The sequence below is a fragment of the Sarcophilus harrisii genome, chromosome 2, assembly GCF_902635505.1.
Source record: "Sarcophilus harrisii chromosome 2, mSarHar1.11, whole genome shotgun sequence".
Taxonomy (NCBI): domain Eukaryota; kingdom Metazoa; phylum Chordata; class Mammalia; order Dasyuromorphia; family Dasyuridae; genus Sarcophilus; species Sarcophilus harrisii.
The window spans coordinates 203,743,523-203,763,156 of NC_045427.1; the positions used below are offsets into that span (position 1 = coordinate 203,743,523).

Consider the following 19,634-nt stretch of genomic DNA (forward strand, 5'->3'; position numbering starts at 1 on the left):
TGTCAGGGGATGTGGGGAAAGGTTACTATTTACAATTCACTTCAGTGTCGTAAATAACAGCATCTGCTCATTGTCTATAGGCCAACAAGTGTAAATACAATCTTGGCAGGATCTTAAAAATACAGAGGATGCAGCATGAAATTCCTTTATGGACTAATAATTTATATATATAACTCTTTCAGATTACAGTGAAGACTACAGAGAGCCCAATAATTTTTTCCAGTACTTGGAAACCCCTATCTCCTTAACCTGATTATCTATTACCTCATGAGGAAGTACAGACTCATGGGCCCCAGCTGGCTTTTGTCCAAAGTATCTCTTTCAGGTTCCCAGAAAAATATCACTTTCTAGGTCCCAACTACCCTAGTAGATGAGAGAGTACTGAGCATACCTCAGGCTATTTATTCTAGGCCAGCTCAACTCATGGACCATGAAGTATCTAGAAAGAGAAAACTGGCCTTTGCTGTTTTGTCAGTATAAAAACTCTAGCTTCCTTCTCCCACGCCAGCAATGAAAACTGGGTGGAGATTTTATTCAGCTCTTTGTGATCCCATGGACCATACAAAGCACACCAAACTCTTCTATGCTTGACTATCTCTTGAAGTGTGCCCACAAATGAATGTCATTTCCTAATTTATATTTCCCTGGAGTTAATCCTTGGCTGAGGGAAACTGTTTACTTCTATACCTTGAGGAGCTATGATTTCACTGGTTGGAATAATCTATCAGTACAGATAATTAAATCTCTTTAAGATTTAATAGTTGTTTTTGAAAGTTGCTAAGGCTGAAAATCCATCAACCTGGATCATGGTCCTCTCTTTGGATAAAAAACCATGTAGGCCTTCACTATTCATGGACCTTTGCATTTCTTAGCTGATACATAAGCTGATTATCAAAGAAATTTTGATATAAAATTGGGTGATAATCAGTCCTGTTTTAAATCATAGAGAACAATTAAGTCTTTCCCTGTTATTAACTATTAATTGAAAAGAAAAAAAAACTTTCTGTGAGGAATCCCCTAAGTTAAAGGACCCCAATTCTCAGCAAGAGTGGCTATTTGCAATTTAGGAGATACCCAAACCCTGGCCTGAGAGGGACCAGAGCTGATTAAATCAATCCTCAAATTAAAGGACCAAGCAGATTCTGATTAACCTGTAGTGCTTTAAAAGCCACTGAGGTTTTATCAAGGAAACAGTAAAATGTGAAATGGAAAAGTTGACACTTGGTTTAAATTCTAATTAAAATTTTCTCCTAGAAGGGCATCCAACTAGACAAAGTAGGATTCTGAAACTATGACAGAGAAAGAAACTACCTCTCTTCATAACTAATAACAATGTTAAGTCTTCAAAAAAATGATCTCTGCTTCCTGGATACGGATTCAGTTTTATCTTGTGCTCACTCAGTATTGGAGTATTGTGTCCTCAACAAAACATACAAGGGTCTTTTAATTTAGCTAAACTTGAAAGCCAAAAGTAAAACCAGTTTTCCCACTAATCTTAGTAAAATATAAAATTGGAATTTTTGTGAATGAGATACACTGAGGAATAACAGTGATAAGGCTGAAGCTCTGAGAGTTTGGACAAAATCAGTGTCCAGAAAAAGGGAAATATGGTGTTCAATATAGTGATAACTCAAAGAGGAGCTAAGTGAGGAAGGACCTACTGTTGGAGGAAGAGAAGAGATAGGCAACTAGATAGTATTAAATGAGGAAGAGTATAAGATCAATTTATGGCCAATAATCAGGTACTTATTCTAAGGACTTTTAGAGAAAAGAAATCCAAAGTTGTGAATTAGAAGGAATTTTTACTATCTTATTGGTTATATATGAACAATTTAATGAATTTTTTTTTAATCAATAGAAAAATGAATGGTATATGACCAGGTGAAAAGAAGATACTTTCTTGGCTGTTTCTGCCATCACATTTTAAAATTCATCAGTTAAAAATAAATCACAAGCTATGGGCTTCCCTGTTACCTGTGATTCTACTACTGCCTACATAAATTAAATATGTTTTTTCCTCTTTTTGTTAAAGGAAAGTGAGAATTCCTGCCCCTGTTCTACAATGATGGTCACAAAAATAACAATGGGAAGATGTTTCCATCTTAGTAAGAAAGGGGCCTTATAAAACATCATGTTTTGCTTTTTGGTAAAAATAATCTCTGATTTTGACTGGATAGGGAACAACTGATATGGAGATTCTTTCCTGAAATGTTAAATGGTAACTAAGAGGTTACATATTTGTCTATAATCACATATATTATTATATTACATAGTCATATATATTATCTCAGGGGCTGGACTTAAAACCCTGATCTTCCTGACTTCAACCAAAGCAGATTCTCTGTCTACTGCATGATGCTTATGTAACTTTCCTTGCACATATTTGTTTGCACATTTTCTCTCCCATTTGATGTAAGCTTTGTCTTTTGTAATGTATATAATGTAATGTATGTAATATAATGATGTAAGGGATTGTCTTTTGCCTCTTTTTGTATTCTCACTACTTAACACAGTGTCTGGCACATAGTAGGCACTTAATGTTTGCTGAATGGATAATTGAAAACAATATTAGTATGTTATGTTCCTGAATATCACAATGACATTTGGAGCTTAGTACTGCTTATGGAAAGATTTCAGGAAAATCTCTTGTAGACCTAGTAATACCAGACAGGCTCTGTGATGACTGGAAGAAGACAGGGAAGGCCAAAGGTGCTCCTAGGTTGCATAAATCCTTACCTAGGGCCTTTTTGTTTTATAATTTGTCAATCATCTTGATAGTTCCTCAGCATCAGCCATAAGATTTCCCCACGGTAGAATATGAGGCTCTCCTCTAATAGAGACCCCAAAATTTTGTTGACATTGGATGGATGTGTTGTAGTTCATTAACATGTCTACTCTGCATAAAAAATTCTCGTATGCATCAAACTATGTCATAAGAAGGTCTTTCAACAAAAATCAGGTAATAAAACTGAGGAGAAAACCAGAATACAAATAAAGCCAGCAAATGATGGAAGGGAAAGTTCCTCAAAAATATAATTACAAGCTGAGCTCTTGTAACAATGTGGCATAATTTTATTTTATTTAACCCATCCACTTCCCTTCCATTAACATCCTATCCTTAGCCAAATCATAAGGGTCAACATTCAATCTGTAGGCAGTTACCCCTACCTTCAAACTTCCAGGAGCATCCTTGTTAGAATACAAGCTTCTTGAGGGCAGGGACTGTTTTTGTTTTTATTTATATCTCCAGCACTTAGCACAATGACTAGAGCCTGGTAAATACAGCTTAACAAATGCTTGTTATTTGATCCTCAACTCCTGCTGACAAATATAAGAGGAGCAAACTAATGATAATTTGCTAAGCAATTACAGATTTCACTTCATGAACTAAAAAGCAATGTGTATAGCAGCTCATTTATTTTTCTATTTTTTATCTTCCTTTAGAAATAATTTTATATGACATAAATTGTAATACAAGCAAAATCCCAACCACTGGGATAAAGTTGAATTTGTTGCTATGATTTATGAGGGTGGAAATACCATCTCTCTCTTAGTATTTTCCAAGACAAACATGATTTGGGAAGTTTTCTTCAAAGAACAGAGTTCTTTATATGAATTACACATTTATGCTCATGGGTTTTCCTTGTATGATAGTGTCATTTGAGAAGCTAAGGACCTCATCGAGACCATGGTATACAGAATACTACAATTTTAAGAGTTATAAGGAACCTCAGAGGGCATCTGGACTAATTCCTGCCCGAAGTTGAAACTCTTCTACAGCAACATTATGGCATGCTACATCATATTGCAAATACTCTCAGACTTGGTTTAAGATAGTGCCAAGTTTTCCTGCACAGCTTTTCTTTCTTTTTTGTTCTTTAATATGAACAATGGCTCACTGAATAGAGGAATGAAGGTATATGGTTTAGAAATAAGGGTAATGTTAAAGCAAAACTTAATGATCCCCCTGCCCAATTTGAATAATCTTTATTGTCTAAACATTTTTACTGATGGAGTAGACCACTTCTTAAAATGCTAAATTAGGGCCCCTTACTGAAAGGGGGGGGGAACTTTCTCACTATTTTAAGGTTCTTCATATTCTATCAAAATGTGCTTCCCTGGAATTTCCATCCATTGCTTCTTTTCTGCTGCTTATAAACTAAGGTCAAGCACCTCCATATTTTGAAAAAACAAACAAAATCTCTTCATTTGAACCTGTTATACCCTCAAGCTCTCATCTTCTACAGCCTTTTCATTTCACAGCCAAACTTCTAGAATGACCTATTTAGTACATTCTTTTCCTTAGGAAAGGACTTTTCTACTCTTGAAATCTTCTAAACCCAACATGTGACTGCTAAGGTTACAAATGATCTTTGAATTACAACCAGGGATCTCTTAGTCTTTAATCTAATTAATTCTCCATAGCTTCTGACAACACCAAGCATTCTTTTCCCTATGCTTTTTGACTTTTACCATCTTTTGGTTCTTTTCCTCTCTGTCTGGCCACTCCTCAGTCTCTGTAGGTGGATTGTCCTTCATCTCCTACATGTCAAGTGTGAGTGTTTTCTGAAGCTTTATCCTGGACTCTCCTCACATGTCTTAGTGATCTCACTGGCTCCTATGGGTACATTTATCTTTTTTCAAATGATTCCCAAATCTAATTATTTAGTTCTACTCTCTCTCTTGAACTCACATACATCACCAGTTGTTTTCTGAACATTTCCATCTGGATGTCCCTCAGGCATCTCAAACTCAGTATGTCCAAAACAGAACTCATGGTATTTTTCCCAAAATTCATCTCTTTGCTGAACTTTCCCATCCATCCATCCATCTACCAGGATTCAAAACCTTAAAGTCATCCTTGATTCTTCCCTCTCTTATTCTGCCACCCAAGCAAATCTAATCAGTTGCCATGTCCTATCAGTTCCACAATATTTCTCACATGTACCAATTTTTACTTGGTTACTACCCTACTTCATACCTTTATCACCTCCTGCCTTGACTGCTGCAATAGTCTCATAATTGTTTCTGCTTCCAATTTCTCCTTTATCTATTTATCCTATAATAAATAATAAATTAATATTTAAAAAATATAAATCTGATCATGTCATATTTTTATCTAAAAGTCTTGAGTTGTTTCCTATTATCTTAAGGATAAAATATACATTTCTTAACTTGGCATTTAAAGCCATCCAGAGTCAAGCTTACATGAATCTTTCCAATCTTCTTTCATATTGTTTTCTTCCACAGATTCTAAATTCCAGCCAAATTGGCCTATTAGATCTTTGCCAAATTCAACATGTCATTTTGATTTCCATGACAGGAATGCATTCCCTCTTAGAAACTCCTCCTTTTTCAAGGACTAACTCAGATATCACCTACGAGGCAGAGTTTTCCTCAGCAACCCAATTTTAGTGCTACCTCCTAGAAATTCTATTTTTTTCTCTGTGCTTTATCCTCCCATTAGAATAGAATGCTCCTTCAGGGCATGGATCACTTCACATTTGTCTTTATTCTTCCATACCTAGCACAGTGAAATTAACACAGTAGATGTTTACAAAATGTTACTTAAATCAAAAATTAATTTATGAATGAATTCTTACTAGTGTAGTTCATGATCCCTACATATTTTAATAGTTTTTATAAGTTGCTGTACCTCTCCCAAATCATCAGCAGATAGACAACATTTTGGTGATTAGCATCTCCAGATTTAGCTAAGTTAGTCTTTAGATAACAAAAGCAGTCCATTCCTAGGGTTGTATTTATAAAATTTATAAAATCATAGAATCATAGATTTAGGACAGACCTCAGATGCTATCTAATGCAAACTGTGTCAGAACAGAAATTCATTCTACAATGTCAACAAGAGATCACCTAGCCTTTACTGGAAGAGGCAAAACCCAGTATCCCCCAAGTTGGCTCTTTTCATTTTTAAAAAGTTCTAATTGTTAGGATTTTTTTCTTCATAGCCAAAATCCATTTCTCTAATTGGAAGCTAAGCAAAACAAAATAAATGCCTCCTCCACATGACAACTTTTCAGTTGTGAATCTCCCCACTAAGACTTCTCTTTTTTAGATTAAAATTCCTGGTTCTTTCAATTCCTCCTCAAATAACATGGTCTTGAAGCCCTTCACCATTCTCATTACTGTTTCCTTTGGATATGCTCTAGCTTATTCATATTCTTTCTAAAGTGTGGCACCTTAAACTGACTGCTGTATTTTAGATATGGTCTGATGAAGATCTGATTCAAAGAGAAAATTATGGAATATTACTGTTCTGTAAGAAATGACCAACAGGATGATTTCAGAAAGGCCTGGAGAGACTTACACGAAGTGATGCTGAGTGAAATGAGCAGGACCAGGAGATCATTATATACTTCAACAACAATACTATATGATGACCAGTTCTGATGGACCTGGCCATCCTCAGCAAGGAGATCAACCAAATCATTTCCAGTGGAGCAGTAATGAACTGAACCAGATACGCCCAGAGAAAGAACTCTGGGAGATGACTAAAAACCATTACATTGAATTCCCAATCCCTATATTTATGCCCACCTGCATTTTTTATTTCCTTCACAAGCTAATTGTACAATATTTCAGAGTCTGATTCTTTTTGTACAGCAAAATAACGTTTTGGTCATGTATACTTATTGTGTATCTAATTTATATTTTAATGTATTTAACATCTACTGGTCATCCTGCCATCTGGGGGAGGGGGTAGGGGGTAAGAGGTGAAAAATTGGAACAAGAGGTTTGGCAATTGTTAATGCTGTAAAGTTACCCATGCATATATATAACCTGTAAATAAAATAAATAAATAAATAAAGATATTTAGTTAACAGAAAAAAAAAATCTATGCATTAGAAAATTCCCTTTGATACCTTAGTGGAAGATGGATTAAAGTAAGGAGAGATTTGAGTCAGGGAGACCAATTAGAAGATTATTGTATTATTCAAGACAATCCCAAAGGACTCATGATAAAAAATGCTATCCATCTCCAGAAAGATACTGATGAATTCAGAATGTAGATCAACAGAGTAGGAGAAAGAAGGGAAAGGAGGGAGAGGAAGAGCAAGAGAAGGGAATGATAATAACTATTATAGTAATATTAGCAAGAAGTGATTGAGCCCTGAAGAAAGGTGGTGGCTATAGAGAGAAGGGAATGCATATTAGAAATATAAAGAAATTACACTGGCCAACTGATAAGGTATGTGAAATGAATGAGAGAAGAGTTGAGGATGAAAATAATGTTGCAAACCTGGATAACCAGAAAGATGGTGGTATCTTCAAAAGGAATAGGGAATCTTAGAAGAGAGGAAGGTAGAAAATGAGTTGTTTGGCACTCGTTGAGTTTGAGATACCTGTGAGATATCTTGTGAGAAATGCCACACATGTAGTGATAATAGAAGATTACAGTCCTGAGAGGGAGACAAGGGTCTGCAGAGAGATGATAAAGGAACCTGGAGAAGCTGATGAAAACATCAAAAAACTAAGTGACAAAAGAGAATAAGGTTCAGGAAATAATTGCAAAAAAACAAAATGTAATTATGTACAAAAAAAAAAAACACCTCACTTAATCTCTCTTTCTCAGTTTCCTTAATTGTAAAATGGGATAAAATAGCTTACATCTCTTCCTAAGATTATTTTGAGAATCAAATGAGATAATGTTTGCAAAATGTTTAATATAATTCTTGGCACATAGAATTTGTCTAATGTTTAAAAGAAAAAAAAAGAATATAAGCATGTTTGGGAAGAGGGAGTGACATGGAAGACTTGGGAAGAGGAAAACACAAGGTTTACTGTTATGGGCCAGAACTCTGAACTTGAAACAAAGGATTCTTACAAGGTACTAAGTCAGTGAAATTGATAGAGACAATAGTTATCTAATTTAGCATGGTTCAGTTTGATTGATTTAATCCTACAAAGAGATGTTATGGGTCAGAACTTGAAATAAGGTACTAAGTGGAATTGAGGAGACAATGGTTAAATCTGGTTTAGTATTTATTTATTTAGCATTGATTTAATCATACAACAAATAATGGTTTCCTAGTGATATAATGATTGGTTTGTACTCAGTGTGTAGCATATAAGCTAGAAGCCTCAGCCAGGGAGATTCAGAGATTCAGAGACAAGCAGACAGAAGGTTGGAGGCTGAAGGCTGGAGCACAAGCCCTTGGACTCAGACAGATTCATCCCATCCCACACTGCCTTGGTGGCCTCCAGAAAACTAGCTGAGCCCCAAGTGAAGGAAATAGGACTTAGAAAGAGATAACAGTGAGGATGAACAATAGATTTGAGAAGAGTAGGCTTGAAAAGAGATCAAAGGATAAAAGATTATTAAAGGAAATTAAGAATCCTTGAACACGAAAGGGAAGATCAAGGGTATGACCATCTCCATATTAAGTCATAGGAACTGAATAGACAGAGGAATTGAGAAGTAAAGGGTATTCATTATGCATATTGAAGCCCCTCAGAATGAGAGGGGATTTGGAATTAGGGAAAAACTGTTATCCAAAAACTAAACTCATTGAGAAAGGAGGCAGAATGGCTTAGGGCTTGGTATATAACTTCTATCATAATATGGACTGAGTGATAAATTTAGATTGATTTAACGTCAAAGCTGCTTGAATGATGACAGTAGAAGTGTAGTCTGGAAGTGGCAAGAAGTACCAATAAGTCAACAACTAACAACCATTAAGTTGGGGTATGAATAAAAGTACAACTAACATTAGACAGGATAAGGAGGAATACTATTGACATCAGTATTAAAAGGATGCCATATTGCAATCACTACCATATGATGGACAGCATTAGAAAGATGTTTTAAGATAAAAGGAATTAATTATGGAACAGATGTTCCAATAGAATGTACATATCTGGAGTGGAAAATTGCAGGGTAGATTTGTGGGAATTAGACAGTTCAGTACTACTAAAGGGGTTATGGGTATGCTAATTATTGAAGAAGGAGCCCAGATAGATTGACAGTAGGGTCTGAGGAAAGTAGGTGATTAGAAAGTTCAAAGTTGATATTTTATGTCCACCTTTTGTGGCTGTCACCTAGTTTGGTTTTGTTGTGGCTCTTGAAGCATCAGAGAAGATTTGTCCAAGATGTGCCTGGTTACAGGCCTGACTGGGCCTAGTTTGAGATTTAACAAAGGGCTAGGTATCGGTTGGTTCCACCTGCCACCCCAGCTAGCAGCAGAACCCAGAGTGGTTCTAGATAAGCAAGAGAAGAGGGTAGTTTGGCTACACTCATTGCCCAGGAGAAAGGACTAACTCTAGTGTAACCCGAGGCAAAGGAGAAAGCCCAGAGAGGAGATGGGAAGGGCTTTGCTCTAGCCACCCCCTCTCCAGCCCCCTTCAGAACCAGTCTGAAGGCGTGGCTAGCCAGACCCAAACTTCTCCAGCTGAAGGCAAATTACAGCACTCTAATAGAAGACTCCTTCCAAGGTGATAGCAACTCACTTATGATTTATCTTTTGAATCCCACTAGGTTCAATCAGTTTAGAATTCACCTAATTGGGTTGTCATCTAGTCCATATTTCTCTATCTTGTCCATAGGGGTTGCCTGAAAGACTCTGCCAAAGGCTTACTGAATGTATGTAACATATGTATGTAATACATATGTATTATGTATATATGTAATATGAAAGTATGTAATATATGAAGCATTTCATTTGTTATTATCAGTATACTATATTAAAAAGAGAAATAAGGTTAAGTCTAGCATAACCTGTGTATGATCTGGTCACAATATCACAAACTGCCTCTTAAATAGTATGTTCTATTGCCAAACAGAAGTCAAACTCATTGGATTATAGTTTTCAGACATCATTTTCTTACATTCCCAAGACATTTTCTTTAGCAACCTCATTTTCCATGATCTTTCAAAGGTCACAGAGAAAACCTCAGCAAAAACATTTACCATTTTTTTCAATATTCTAGGGATTGATTTTGAGCCTGAATGAGAACAGTTAAATGCTCTCTGATCATTTCTTTATCCTTGGATTTCTATTCCTTGATAATTATTTTCTAGTTTTCCAGTTAAAGACCATTTTTCTCAGAAAACAGAAGCAAAAGACTTTTGATCTTCCACTAGTATATCCTGCAAAAACTCAAGGTTACTTTCACATCACTTCCTTTGTAAATTTGCCCTTACTATGTAATCAGTCACATTGGTCTCTTTAGAGTTCTCTATTGTCTTCTGCCTTCAAGACAACACTGTTTGTTAGAAACTCATTCCTAATTTTCACATTTTTTCCATTTATTCCTGGCTCTCAGATCAAATAATCACAGATTTCCCTAATTTTTAAAAACATAGTTTTTAAATGTTTAGGCACATAAGTGAATCTATCCAGCATCCCCTCCTTAGCTAACATGAACTTTTAAGACATGAGCATCACTTCCTCCCATTCATTTCTATTTTGTTCAGAATAGCAGTGTCCTTTGATACTACTTCTACCTTTTAAAAGATAAAGTAACAAACTTAATCATTAATATATTAGCCGTTCTGGTTTTAGCACAAAGAGCACTATAACAGATATCTTGCTATTTAAAGTCCCTCAACATCATTGTTTTGTTGCATTGAGTGAATCTGATGATCTCTGTCATGATTTTGCCATCCCCTTCCATCCATCTGGACAGGCAGTCCATAGTTTATATCTATAGCATTTGTTTCTCCATCTTTTTGTCCTCACCTAAATAATTTCCCTCATGCCATCTAAACCCCTCAGATTCATGTATTTCCAGTGTGCATATTCTTGACAGAAGTACTACTCTGTCACCCTTCCTGATATATTTCTTTTGATCAAGGTATATCTTTACATTGCTGTATGACAGTCATAAACTAAATCCCATTCAAGGTCAGTGATATAAGGTCATAGTTTCTTTCTTGTAGTGCCTTTCCTACAGTGCCTTCTATATAGATGCTAGATATTTCATTGAATTAATTTTATTACTTGTATTCTCTATTAGTGTAAACACATTTGAGAACCATTAATATTACTTTTTTCCTTATCACCTTTTCTTCTGTACATTTCTGAAAAATCTGTTGTCAGTTTTTCTTTTCTGCCATATCTGTCGTTCTCCATGGTGTTTTATTTAGCAATTATCTCTAAGACTTTGCTCCTTTTCTTTCCATTTCCATTTTAAAGTTCTTTTAGATCAAGCCAGCCTCCAAACAAAGAGTAGCTGTATTTAAATGCACAGTATCACTAGCTAAAAACCTATTCCTATTCCTATACTTTAAACCATGGTCCAGAAAACTAAATTCCATTCTTCAACACAATATTTTTAGTCAGTTGTTCACTCTCCATATTTTTCTTTCCCCTCTAAAATTCCAATCAAATGAAAATACACACGTCCAAAAGTCCTGCCCAATTCATCATAATCCTCTGCAGGTTTCCTTCAGTATCCTCAAAAATGATGCAGAGGTCAACAAATCTGATAGAATCTTGAAAGGTTCTCTATCATGCCTCAGATTTACAATCCATGAATAAAGCACACCTCCCAATTAGGTCTCTCTATAGACACACTCTCTCATGCTAGTCTGGTTGGAGTTACTATTTGTGGTTTAAAATAATAAAATTTAATATATTTAACATCTACTGGTCATCCTGCCATTTAGGGGAGGGGGTGGGGGGGGTAAGAGGTGAAAAATTGGAACAAGAGGTTTGGCAATTGTTAATGCTGTAAAGTTACCCATGTATATATCCTGTAAATAAAAGGCTATTAAATAAAAATAATAATAATAATAATAAAATTACTTTTCTTTTTTTTAAAAAAAGTATTCTATAATTTTATCCTTCACTAATTCATACTGGCTTTTCCAATTAGTCTGAATAAGTAAGAGCAGCACAAGATTGGAAGTCTAATATGTTTTTATCTTGATTCTGCCACTAATTAGCTGTATACTTTTTGGATAAGTCACTTACCTGAGCTCAGTCTCAGTTTCCCAATTTGTTAAATTAGGAGATTGGGGGAAGATGGTCTCTAAATTCCCTCTGGGCACTAACATTCTATAATTCTTTTAATTAGAAGGCATAAACCCGCAAGGTTAACAAATTTAATTCATTTGGACCAGATCATTCCTCCAAATTAAAAAAAAAAAGAGATAATTATAACTTAGATAACAATGTTTTAGAACTAAACGAACACTCAGAGATATCTGTTATAACCCCATCTTATGGGTGAGAAAACTGGGTTTTAAATGAGTAATTGACTTGTCTAAAAAGAAACAGCTAGTAAACAGAAGAAACTACATGGGTCCTGTGTAAAGTGCAATAGATCTATATGTGTTACAGAAGAAGCGACATAGAAGGGAAAAGGCAGGGCCCAAATTCCAGTTAGTCAGGCTTGTATAATCAGAGATGGGGAGGAGTTGGGAGGTTAAGGAGTCCTATCTATCAGTTCTGTGAGGGGCTAAGGAATGGGGAAACATTGATGAGTCACTTCTCAATTTGAATTCTGTAGTAGTTAAAAGAAACTAGATTGGTTTCCTGATTGTCAGTGCAGTGTCCTTTCTTCTACAACTAATATTTGTATTCTGGCAAATAATATTCTATTTCCTTTGTCAGTGAAAAAATAACTATCACATAATATTATAATTCTGGAATTCAAGTTTATAGATACTCTCTGCAAGATTCAATAAAATGTGAAATAACTGTTATAAAAATCAATAGCAATACTGGATTTCTATATTATTTTAAGTTAATTAGGGTCACATTTAGACTTCTGTTAAATACAAAGTGATTGTGTAGTTATAATAAGGTGCTTTGTACCATAGTTTGCAATTATATCACATGAACATCTTATGCTACATAGAAAAAAGACGTAGTTGGAAAAAGTATTAAAAAATAATAATCAGCAATGATTCATTACAGGTCCTCCAGAAAATAACACTCTGCTCTATTAGTTTCTTGTAGACAGAGATTCTATAATAGAGATTTTATAACCAACTGAGCAGTAATAGGTAATCTCAGTGGTCTTACCAGACTAACAGACTGTATGGCTCCCTTCTGGCATGAGGTTCCATGTGCTAACAGAAACAAAGAAGGATAGAAAACAGAGGAGTGACTTGTCTCAAACAAAATATAACATAAGAAAATATAGATTTATAATCCATAGGAATTACTGACTGACTATCCACTTTACAAAAAAAAAATTCACCACTATTATTCTAAGGAGAAAGGTCACTTGGTACAATGAAAAAACATAATTTTTCATTTTTCAATGTACAAATACATTGATTTGTAGGAAATCTGTGTTGAATAAAATGCAATAGGTCTATATGTGTTACAGAAGTGACACAGAAAGGAAAAGATAGGGCCCAAATTCCAGTTAGCCAGTCTCATATAATCTGGGGATTAAGGAATTCTCTCTGTTAGTGCTGTGAAGGGCTAAGGAATGGAGAAACATTGATGAGTAACTTAAATGTTTTTTCTCTATTTTAATTCTGTAGTAGTTAGAACCTTCTGAATACTAAGGAAAAATGTAATACTGCAATGGATAATGATACATTCTATAAATCTATTTACTTTATTATAGGATGGACTTTTCTATTAAAATGATGTTTGAAATCTTATAGTACAGTAAGGACAACTCAAAAGCAAAGCAGCAACCTGAATTTACAATTATATCAGCCTCCATTTTTTTTTCTGCCTCTTACAACATGAGGAAAAATGGTCTCTAACTAAAATATATTCAACATCCAAATTGTAAGAGTGGTGAAAATAAAAAAAAATAGTACACATACATGGAGATGAAAACTAAGCTACAAATTCATATATTCCCATTTAGAATAAACTGGCACTTTTTGCCAGTCATTTGCATATATTCCCCTCCTATCCACCCTCACCATCACAAAGCTCCTTAAAAAGGAGGGGAAGAAAATACTCTATTTATTCTTTAAACTGAACCCTCTCTTCTAATTCATCACAGGAGAAAACAGAAGGAGGGAGTCTCAGAGTTAGCTAAGGAAGGAGATCACTATGAAGAGAAGACTCAAGTTTAGTCTAAACTCTTCCAGTAAAATCAGATTATGGTACTGGTAAACACAGGAAAATGGCCCTGCAGAGACAACCTGAACCAACACTAGTAAAAACAGACAATCCTTTGCATTCACTCTGAAATATTATCCATTTTGCTCTCATTGGGCTTGCCAAGGGTAGTCAGAAGAATTTCCAACCTGGAATCATCAGTTTACAGTTTGCAAATACCTAAGCAGGATTTCCAGTAGGTAACAAATACACATTGTTTCTAAGCACAAGAATAAAACACAAACAGTAGACCTTCAGTTTCCTCAGGCTCTAGAGGAAAAAATTTTTCAAAAAAAGTTTGTATCCAGGATATCAGAATATAAAAAAAAAAATTATAGGAGTCTATGAGGCAACATGGGGATTACAACTCTGTTCACAGTTAGAGATGGCAACATAGGACCTGAAAAAACCTTGGCCTCCAGAGTTTTAGACTGGCTTTCTCGCTTAGCCTCAAGGAAATTTCGCTTTCTGATATTAACTGGAGGTCTTAACTCATTTCTGATTTTGACTTTACCATTCTGCATTCCCTGTTTTTCCATTAGCCGCAAGGTAGTGAGATGACTAAACTTTTTAGAATTAACTGAATTAGGGCTGGGTGCCAAATCTTTCTCCGGCAGGAAGGACCAGTGCAAACAGCAGCGCTCAGGCTCAGGAAACAAAGTCCTTGTAATTTTTGAAGAAAAAGAAGGTCCATCATTAAACTTAAGATGCTTGTCCATGGAACCCCTTATTGTTTCAACAATTCTCTTTTCTCCTTTGTGATCAAAAGTCTTGTTCCCATAAATAGAGGAAATATTCTCAGCTTTTTCTGAACTTTGCAGTTTCTCTTCTGAATGAGTGAAAATGCCTTTACTCTTCTTTACAATGACATCCAAGTTATTTTTGGAAGATGTTTTGAGGGGAGGCAAAACTAAGAGAGACTTGGAATTCAGAGACTCCAAAGTAGTGATGTCTTTGTCTAGGTGGACACCTGTATTTTCTAGCCTTTTAACATCCTTGAAACTGTCTGGTGTTAACCACTTCCCTGGGTGCCAAACAAACTCCTTCACTTGCAGGCTCTTCCGTTCCCCCTGGGTAGGGGGTGGGAATGAGATTTTGTTGACTTCCTTGGATAGACTTTCTGAGCAGCTGGCTGCTTCCTGGCTTGGAGGACGGACCTCTTCCTTTCCTGTCACCGCAGGAACTGGTGTGCTGGCTTGCGGTTTCACCTCGGGCTTGACTGACTCAGTAAAAGGCCTGGGCTCAGGCAACAAATTTTTGTCAGTAACTTGTAACATATTTAAACAAAGCAAGCAGCTGCTAACACATTCTCCTGCCTTTGTTTTTTTGCATTTCTTTCTTGGCCAAATGCAAGCAGTTGGAGAAGCCATACCCCAGCCTTGTACCTGAAAGCAAAACAGGATGTTAATCTACAGAGTAGACCTGAAGGGACAATAAAAGACTACATCATGCAGGCAGTCCTTGTCTTACAAATAGCCCAGACACTATATAAATAGTCACCCCTATCCTAGCTGCTACTTCCACAACAGCCCTTGGGGGCGGGGGGAGGGGAACAATTTGGAACTTCCAGAAAATAAATTAATTCAGAAGAGGAAGAAAGGAAGAATCTGTGAAAATTAGAACAATTTGGGGGATCTCCCCAACTTCCAGGTCAGGTTGCCCTGTGTGCCATACACTGTTACTCATATTCCACCAATGGTGACCTAAATATTTTTTTCATTCTGTTACACTGAATGAAATTTTACCCATGAGAGCATCATTGTTTTTAACAAGCATTCTCTTTTAAAAGTGCTAATACAACAGAAAAGTTGAGCCATTATGCATTTACACTTTATAATAAATTATACATAGTTCAACCGAGATTACTTTCTTCTTAACACATTGCTGTGACCAGCTGCCCTGAAGGGAATGGGACTTCTGATGAGTGAGGTCAGGGATAGGCAAGTAATTTTGGAATATGCAGAACTTTGAAGAATGGGAAAGACCTAAGTGAGAAGCTACAATGAAGACCTTTGGGCACCAGGATCTTGGGAAAGGGACACTAGGTTGTGACAAAGTGGTATTTCAAAGATTAACTGTACTTTAAGAATTCTTCTACACAATATTTATCTATATACATACATATTTTTACACACAAATATATATTATTTTAGAGAAAAAATTACACAGTCAGCAATTTTTAAGAGACCTTATACCACTAACCCCTAGAATTCTGATATCCGATGATCTGAATTATATTGGAAACAATGCAAGGTTTCTCTAGTTATCGTAAAATATTATAGAATTTCAACACCATAGCTCCCAAACTTGATTTTAATTCAGCTAAATGCTTATAATGTATTTATTCCAAGTATGTTATGGTGTTTCAACTCGAAAAAAGTTTAAAGTTGCTTGTCTAGGTTTTAAAATTTTTTCTGTTACTATTCCGAAAATTACCAAAAAGTGTTGTTTCAGTTTTCCACTCAAATTTCAATTTAATTTTTTTAAAATAATTTTTTATTGACAGAACCCATGCCAGAGTAATTTTTTTTTACATTATCCCTTGCACTCACTTCTTTTCCGACTTTTCCCCTCCCTCCCTTCACCCCCTCCCCCAGATGGCAAGCAGTCCTATACATGTTAAATATGTCACAGTATATCCTATATACAATATATGTGTGCAGAACCGAACAGTTCTCTTGTTGCTCAGGGAGAATTGGATTCAGAAGGTAAAAATAACCAGGGAAGAAAAACAATAATGCAAACAGTTTACATTCATTTCCCAGTGTTCTTTCTTTGGGTGTAGCTGCTTCTGTCCATCCTTATCAATTGAAACTGAGTTAGATCTCTTTGTCCAAGAAATCCACTTCCATCAGAATACATCCTCATACAGTATCATTGATGAGGTATATAATGATCAGTTCATGTAAGTCCCACCAAGCCTCTCTGTTCAATTTAATTTTCTAGAGAAGAATAAGCAATTAGGTAGGAGGCTGCCACAATGTTGAATAAATTAGATCATTTATTATCTCTCCTACAGATAGAAGGGACCTTAGAGATAACTAAGTCTAATCCCTAATTTTATAGAGGAAGAAACTTCACTTTATAGATATACTTGCCTAATGACAAGAGGTGCTAAATCCAGGTTCCCTGACTCTGAAGCCAGTGCTCTTATTACTAAACCTTATTGCTTTTCTAGTATACAAGATGTATATAAAGGGTTAGTGTCACTTTAAACTTCAATTACCATGAACATACTTTTGACAGAAATAAATCGCAAGTTAATGTAACATCATAACTTTTTTTTAAAACACAATCATTTAGATAGCTAAACTTCAATATGTTTAACTTTCATAATAGGTCAATCTCATTTTCTAATCAACTATTAATAATGTGCATTTCGTAAATGCCATTTATAATTTGAATCTCTCTGTAACCTAACCAAAATAAGCCTTCTTATTATGTATAAATCTGGGTATGAAACTCCGGAGTTCAAAAATATTCTATGATTCCCTACTATTTCTTCAGGAGCTCAAGTTCCTTTATCTGAGATACAAGGTCCCCACAATCAGACTGCCATGTCTTTGCAGATTTGCATATTCTCTTCCATATACTCTACACTGCAAGTAAACTGAATTAGTCTCTTCTCCATAAATATCTTCAGAGCTCTCCATAGTCACTTTTCTTCTTTATATAGTTCCTTTTGTTTGGAATGCCCTCCCCTTTCCCATTCTGGCTTTAAAACCAGACTCAAATCTCTCCAGAAAGTCTTTATGGACTACTTTGTGGTAAAAACCTTCCTCTTGGATATCACAAAGCACTTTGGTTTTTCTCTCCAATGCATTTAGCATGTAATAATGATAGAATAAAGTATAGCTAGTTATGTTTCTATTTTCCCTGTAAGACTGTTAAGATTGATGTGGGCAGAGCTTGTATTATATTTAAATTTTATATCTTCCCCAATGCCCAGAAGAACTTTGTATAGTAAATTCTTAATAACTTTTTAGTCAATATCAGTGAAAATTCCTTGAAAATTTGTTATTTTTATGAACAAGTTTTTAAGAACTTTTTCCACACTTAAATGATAAAAACTGCATTTTGTAAACACCTAAAACTATTTAAGATTAATAAAAGCAATATAATATTTTTTCATGACCAGAGCTAAGAAACAAAACAAAACAAAAGCTTATCTAAAGATCTGTGATCTTACTGATAAGAAAGCTCTTTTAACCAACACAAATCACAGGCCTTCTACAACATGGTCATATTGAGTTAATGTGGCAGAAAAATTCAGTCCCCTGTGGCCAATCATCTGGTAATAAGCTCCCAAAATTTATCTAAAATGGTCTTCTGACAACAGAAATAACAGTTTTTTGCTGGGCCCATGCTTAAGGCTTTCTACTTTGAAAGCAGAAAGTGGGATCCACCAGAGCTTTTTTGTGAAGTTTTAAAATAAGACAGTACAATTTTATTTGGATATTAGGAAAAGAAAGCTTTTTGGATACCAAAATGATAAATTATTTAAATAGACTACAGAAAGAAGAAATTGAGTCTTATGTCTAGAGATCTTTAAGAAACAATAGACAACTATCTACACTAGATGATTTAATGAACTATCTTCATTGAATTAGGAGACTGGCCCCTCTGATAACTTGAAGTTTTTTCTTCTTATTCTGACTTTAATTCCAAAGACATTGTATAAATTAATTTAAAGCAGATTTTTCTGGAGCCTACCTACCATTTACTCTTAATCAAATGGAATCAATTTTGATTTTATAATACCAGTAATGACAATAATTGGTTCTTTCTTTTCACGAATCTACTGTATCCTTATTCTATTCAAAATCCTATATCTAGGAGAGGGCTTTGTAATTTAGTAGATATTTAATGAATATTTGTTGCATTCATTTAATTCAATCAAATAAATTAAGTTCTGATTGAACTCAACTGCTTGGAATCTTGCATTTGTGGATTTGTTTCAAGATTATTTTTAAAGGAATTCACAGGTCAGTATAATATAAACCAAAATCAGGATACACTTTAGATTTAATTTGTGGGCCAGTTCCCTAGTTTTTTAATGGGTATATCCTTTGTGATTGTGGTAAAATGATCCATGTTAAACCTGAGAAGTCTCTTGTCAATATTATAATAAAAGCTTTATCAAAGAAACACACACACACACACACACACACACACACACACACACACACGTGCCTTGTGGAGGAAAATGCTGGGATAAGAAATTCTCCCATCCCCAAACCATCATCATTACCCGAATCCATTGTTGATGTGTTCTGTGGGCCAAAGTCAATAAGTAATGTCATGGGCTAATTAATATAGAAAAACAGTTATGAATACAGAAAAAATGGAAATGTTTAGCTTACTGGACAAAAAAATCTTGGAACAAGAATTTATCCATTTTTACCAATTTGAAAAATGATAGATTAAAGAAAAACACTTTCTCCCATCTCAGCCTATCACTTTATTCTTGCCTATATAATGGAGTTGAAAACCATTTTTGTGGACAACAGTTCAAAGGGGCTTAAAACACAAGGCTGTTATTCATATTTTTCTTACAAAATATAATAAAAATGTAATTTAGGTAGTGACAGCAGT

At 35.1% G+C, this 19,634-nt stretch overlaps 1 protein-coding gene across 4 annotated transcripts in view; it reads right to left on the reverse strand.

Annotated features, from left to right (window-relative positions):
- The window catches only part of C2H16orf46 (chromosome 2 C16orf46 homolog), a 65,516-nt gene that overhangs the window by 7,345 nt on the left and 38,537 nt on the right, over window positions 1-19,634 (reverse strand). For 3 of the 4 annotated variants that reach the window (XM_003757853.3, XM_012539869.3, XM_012539870.3), the window contains one exon: window positions 11,759-15,424. In XM_003757853.3, the coding sequence (XP_003757901.1) occupies window positions 14,372-15,424 (1,053 nt within the window). In that variant the 3' untranslated portion in view covers window positions 11,759-14,371. Of the gene's footprint in view, window positions 1-11,758; window positions 15,425-19,634 lie in introns of those variants that run through there. The other variant, XM_023494624.2, reaches the window with a different exon arrangement.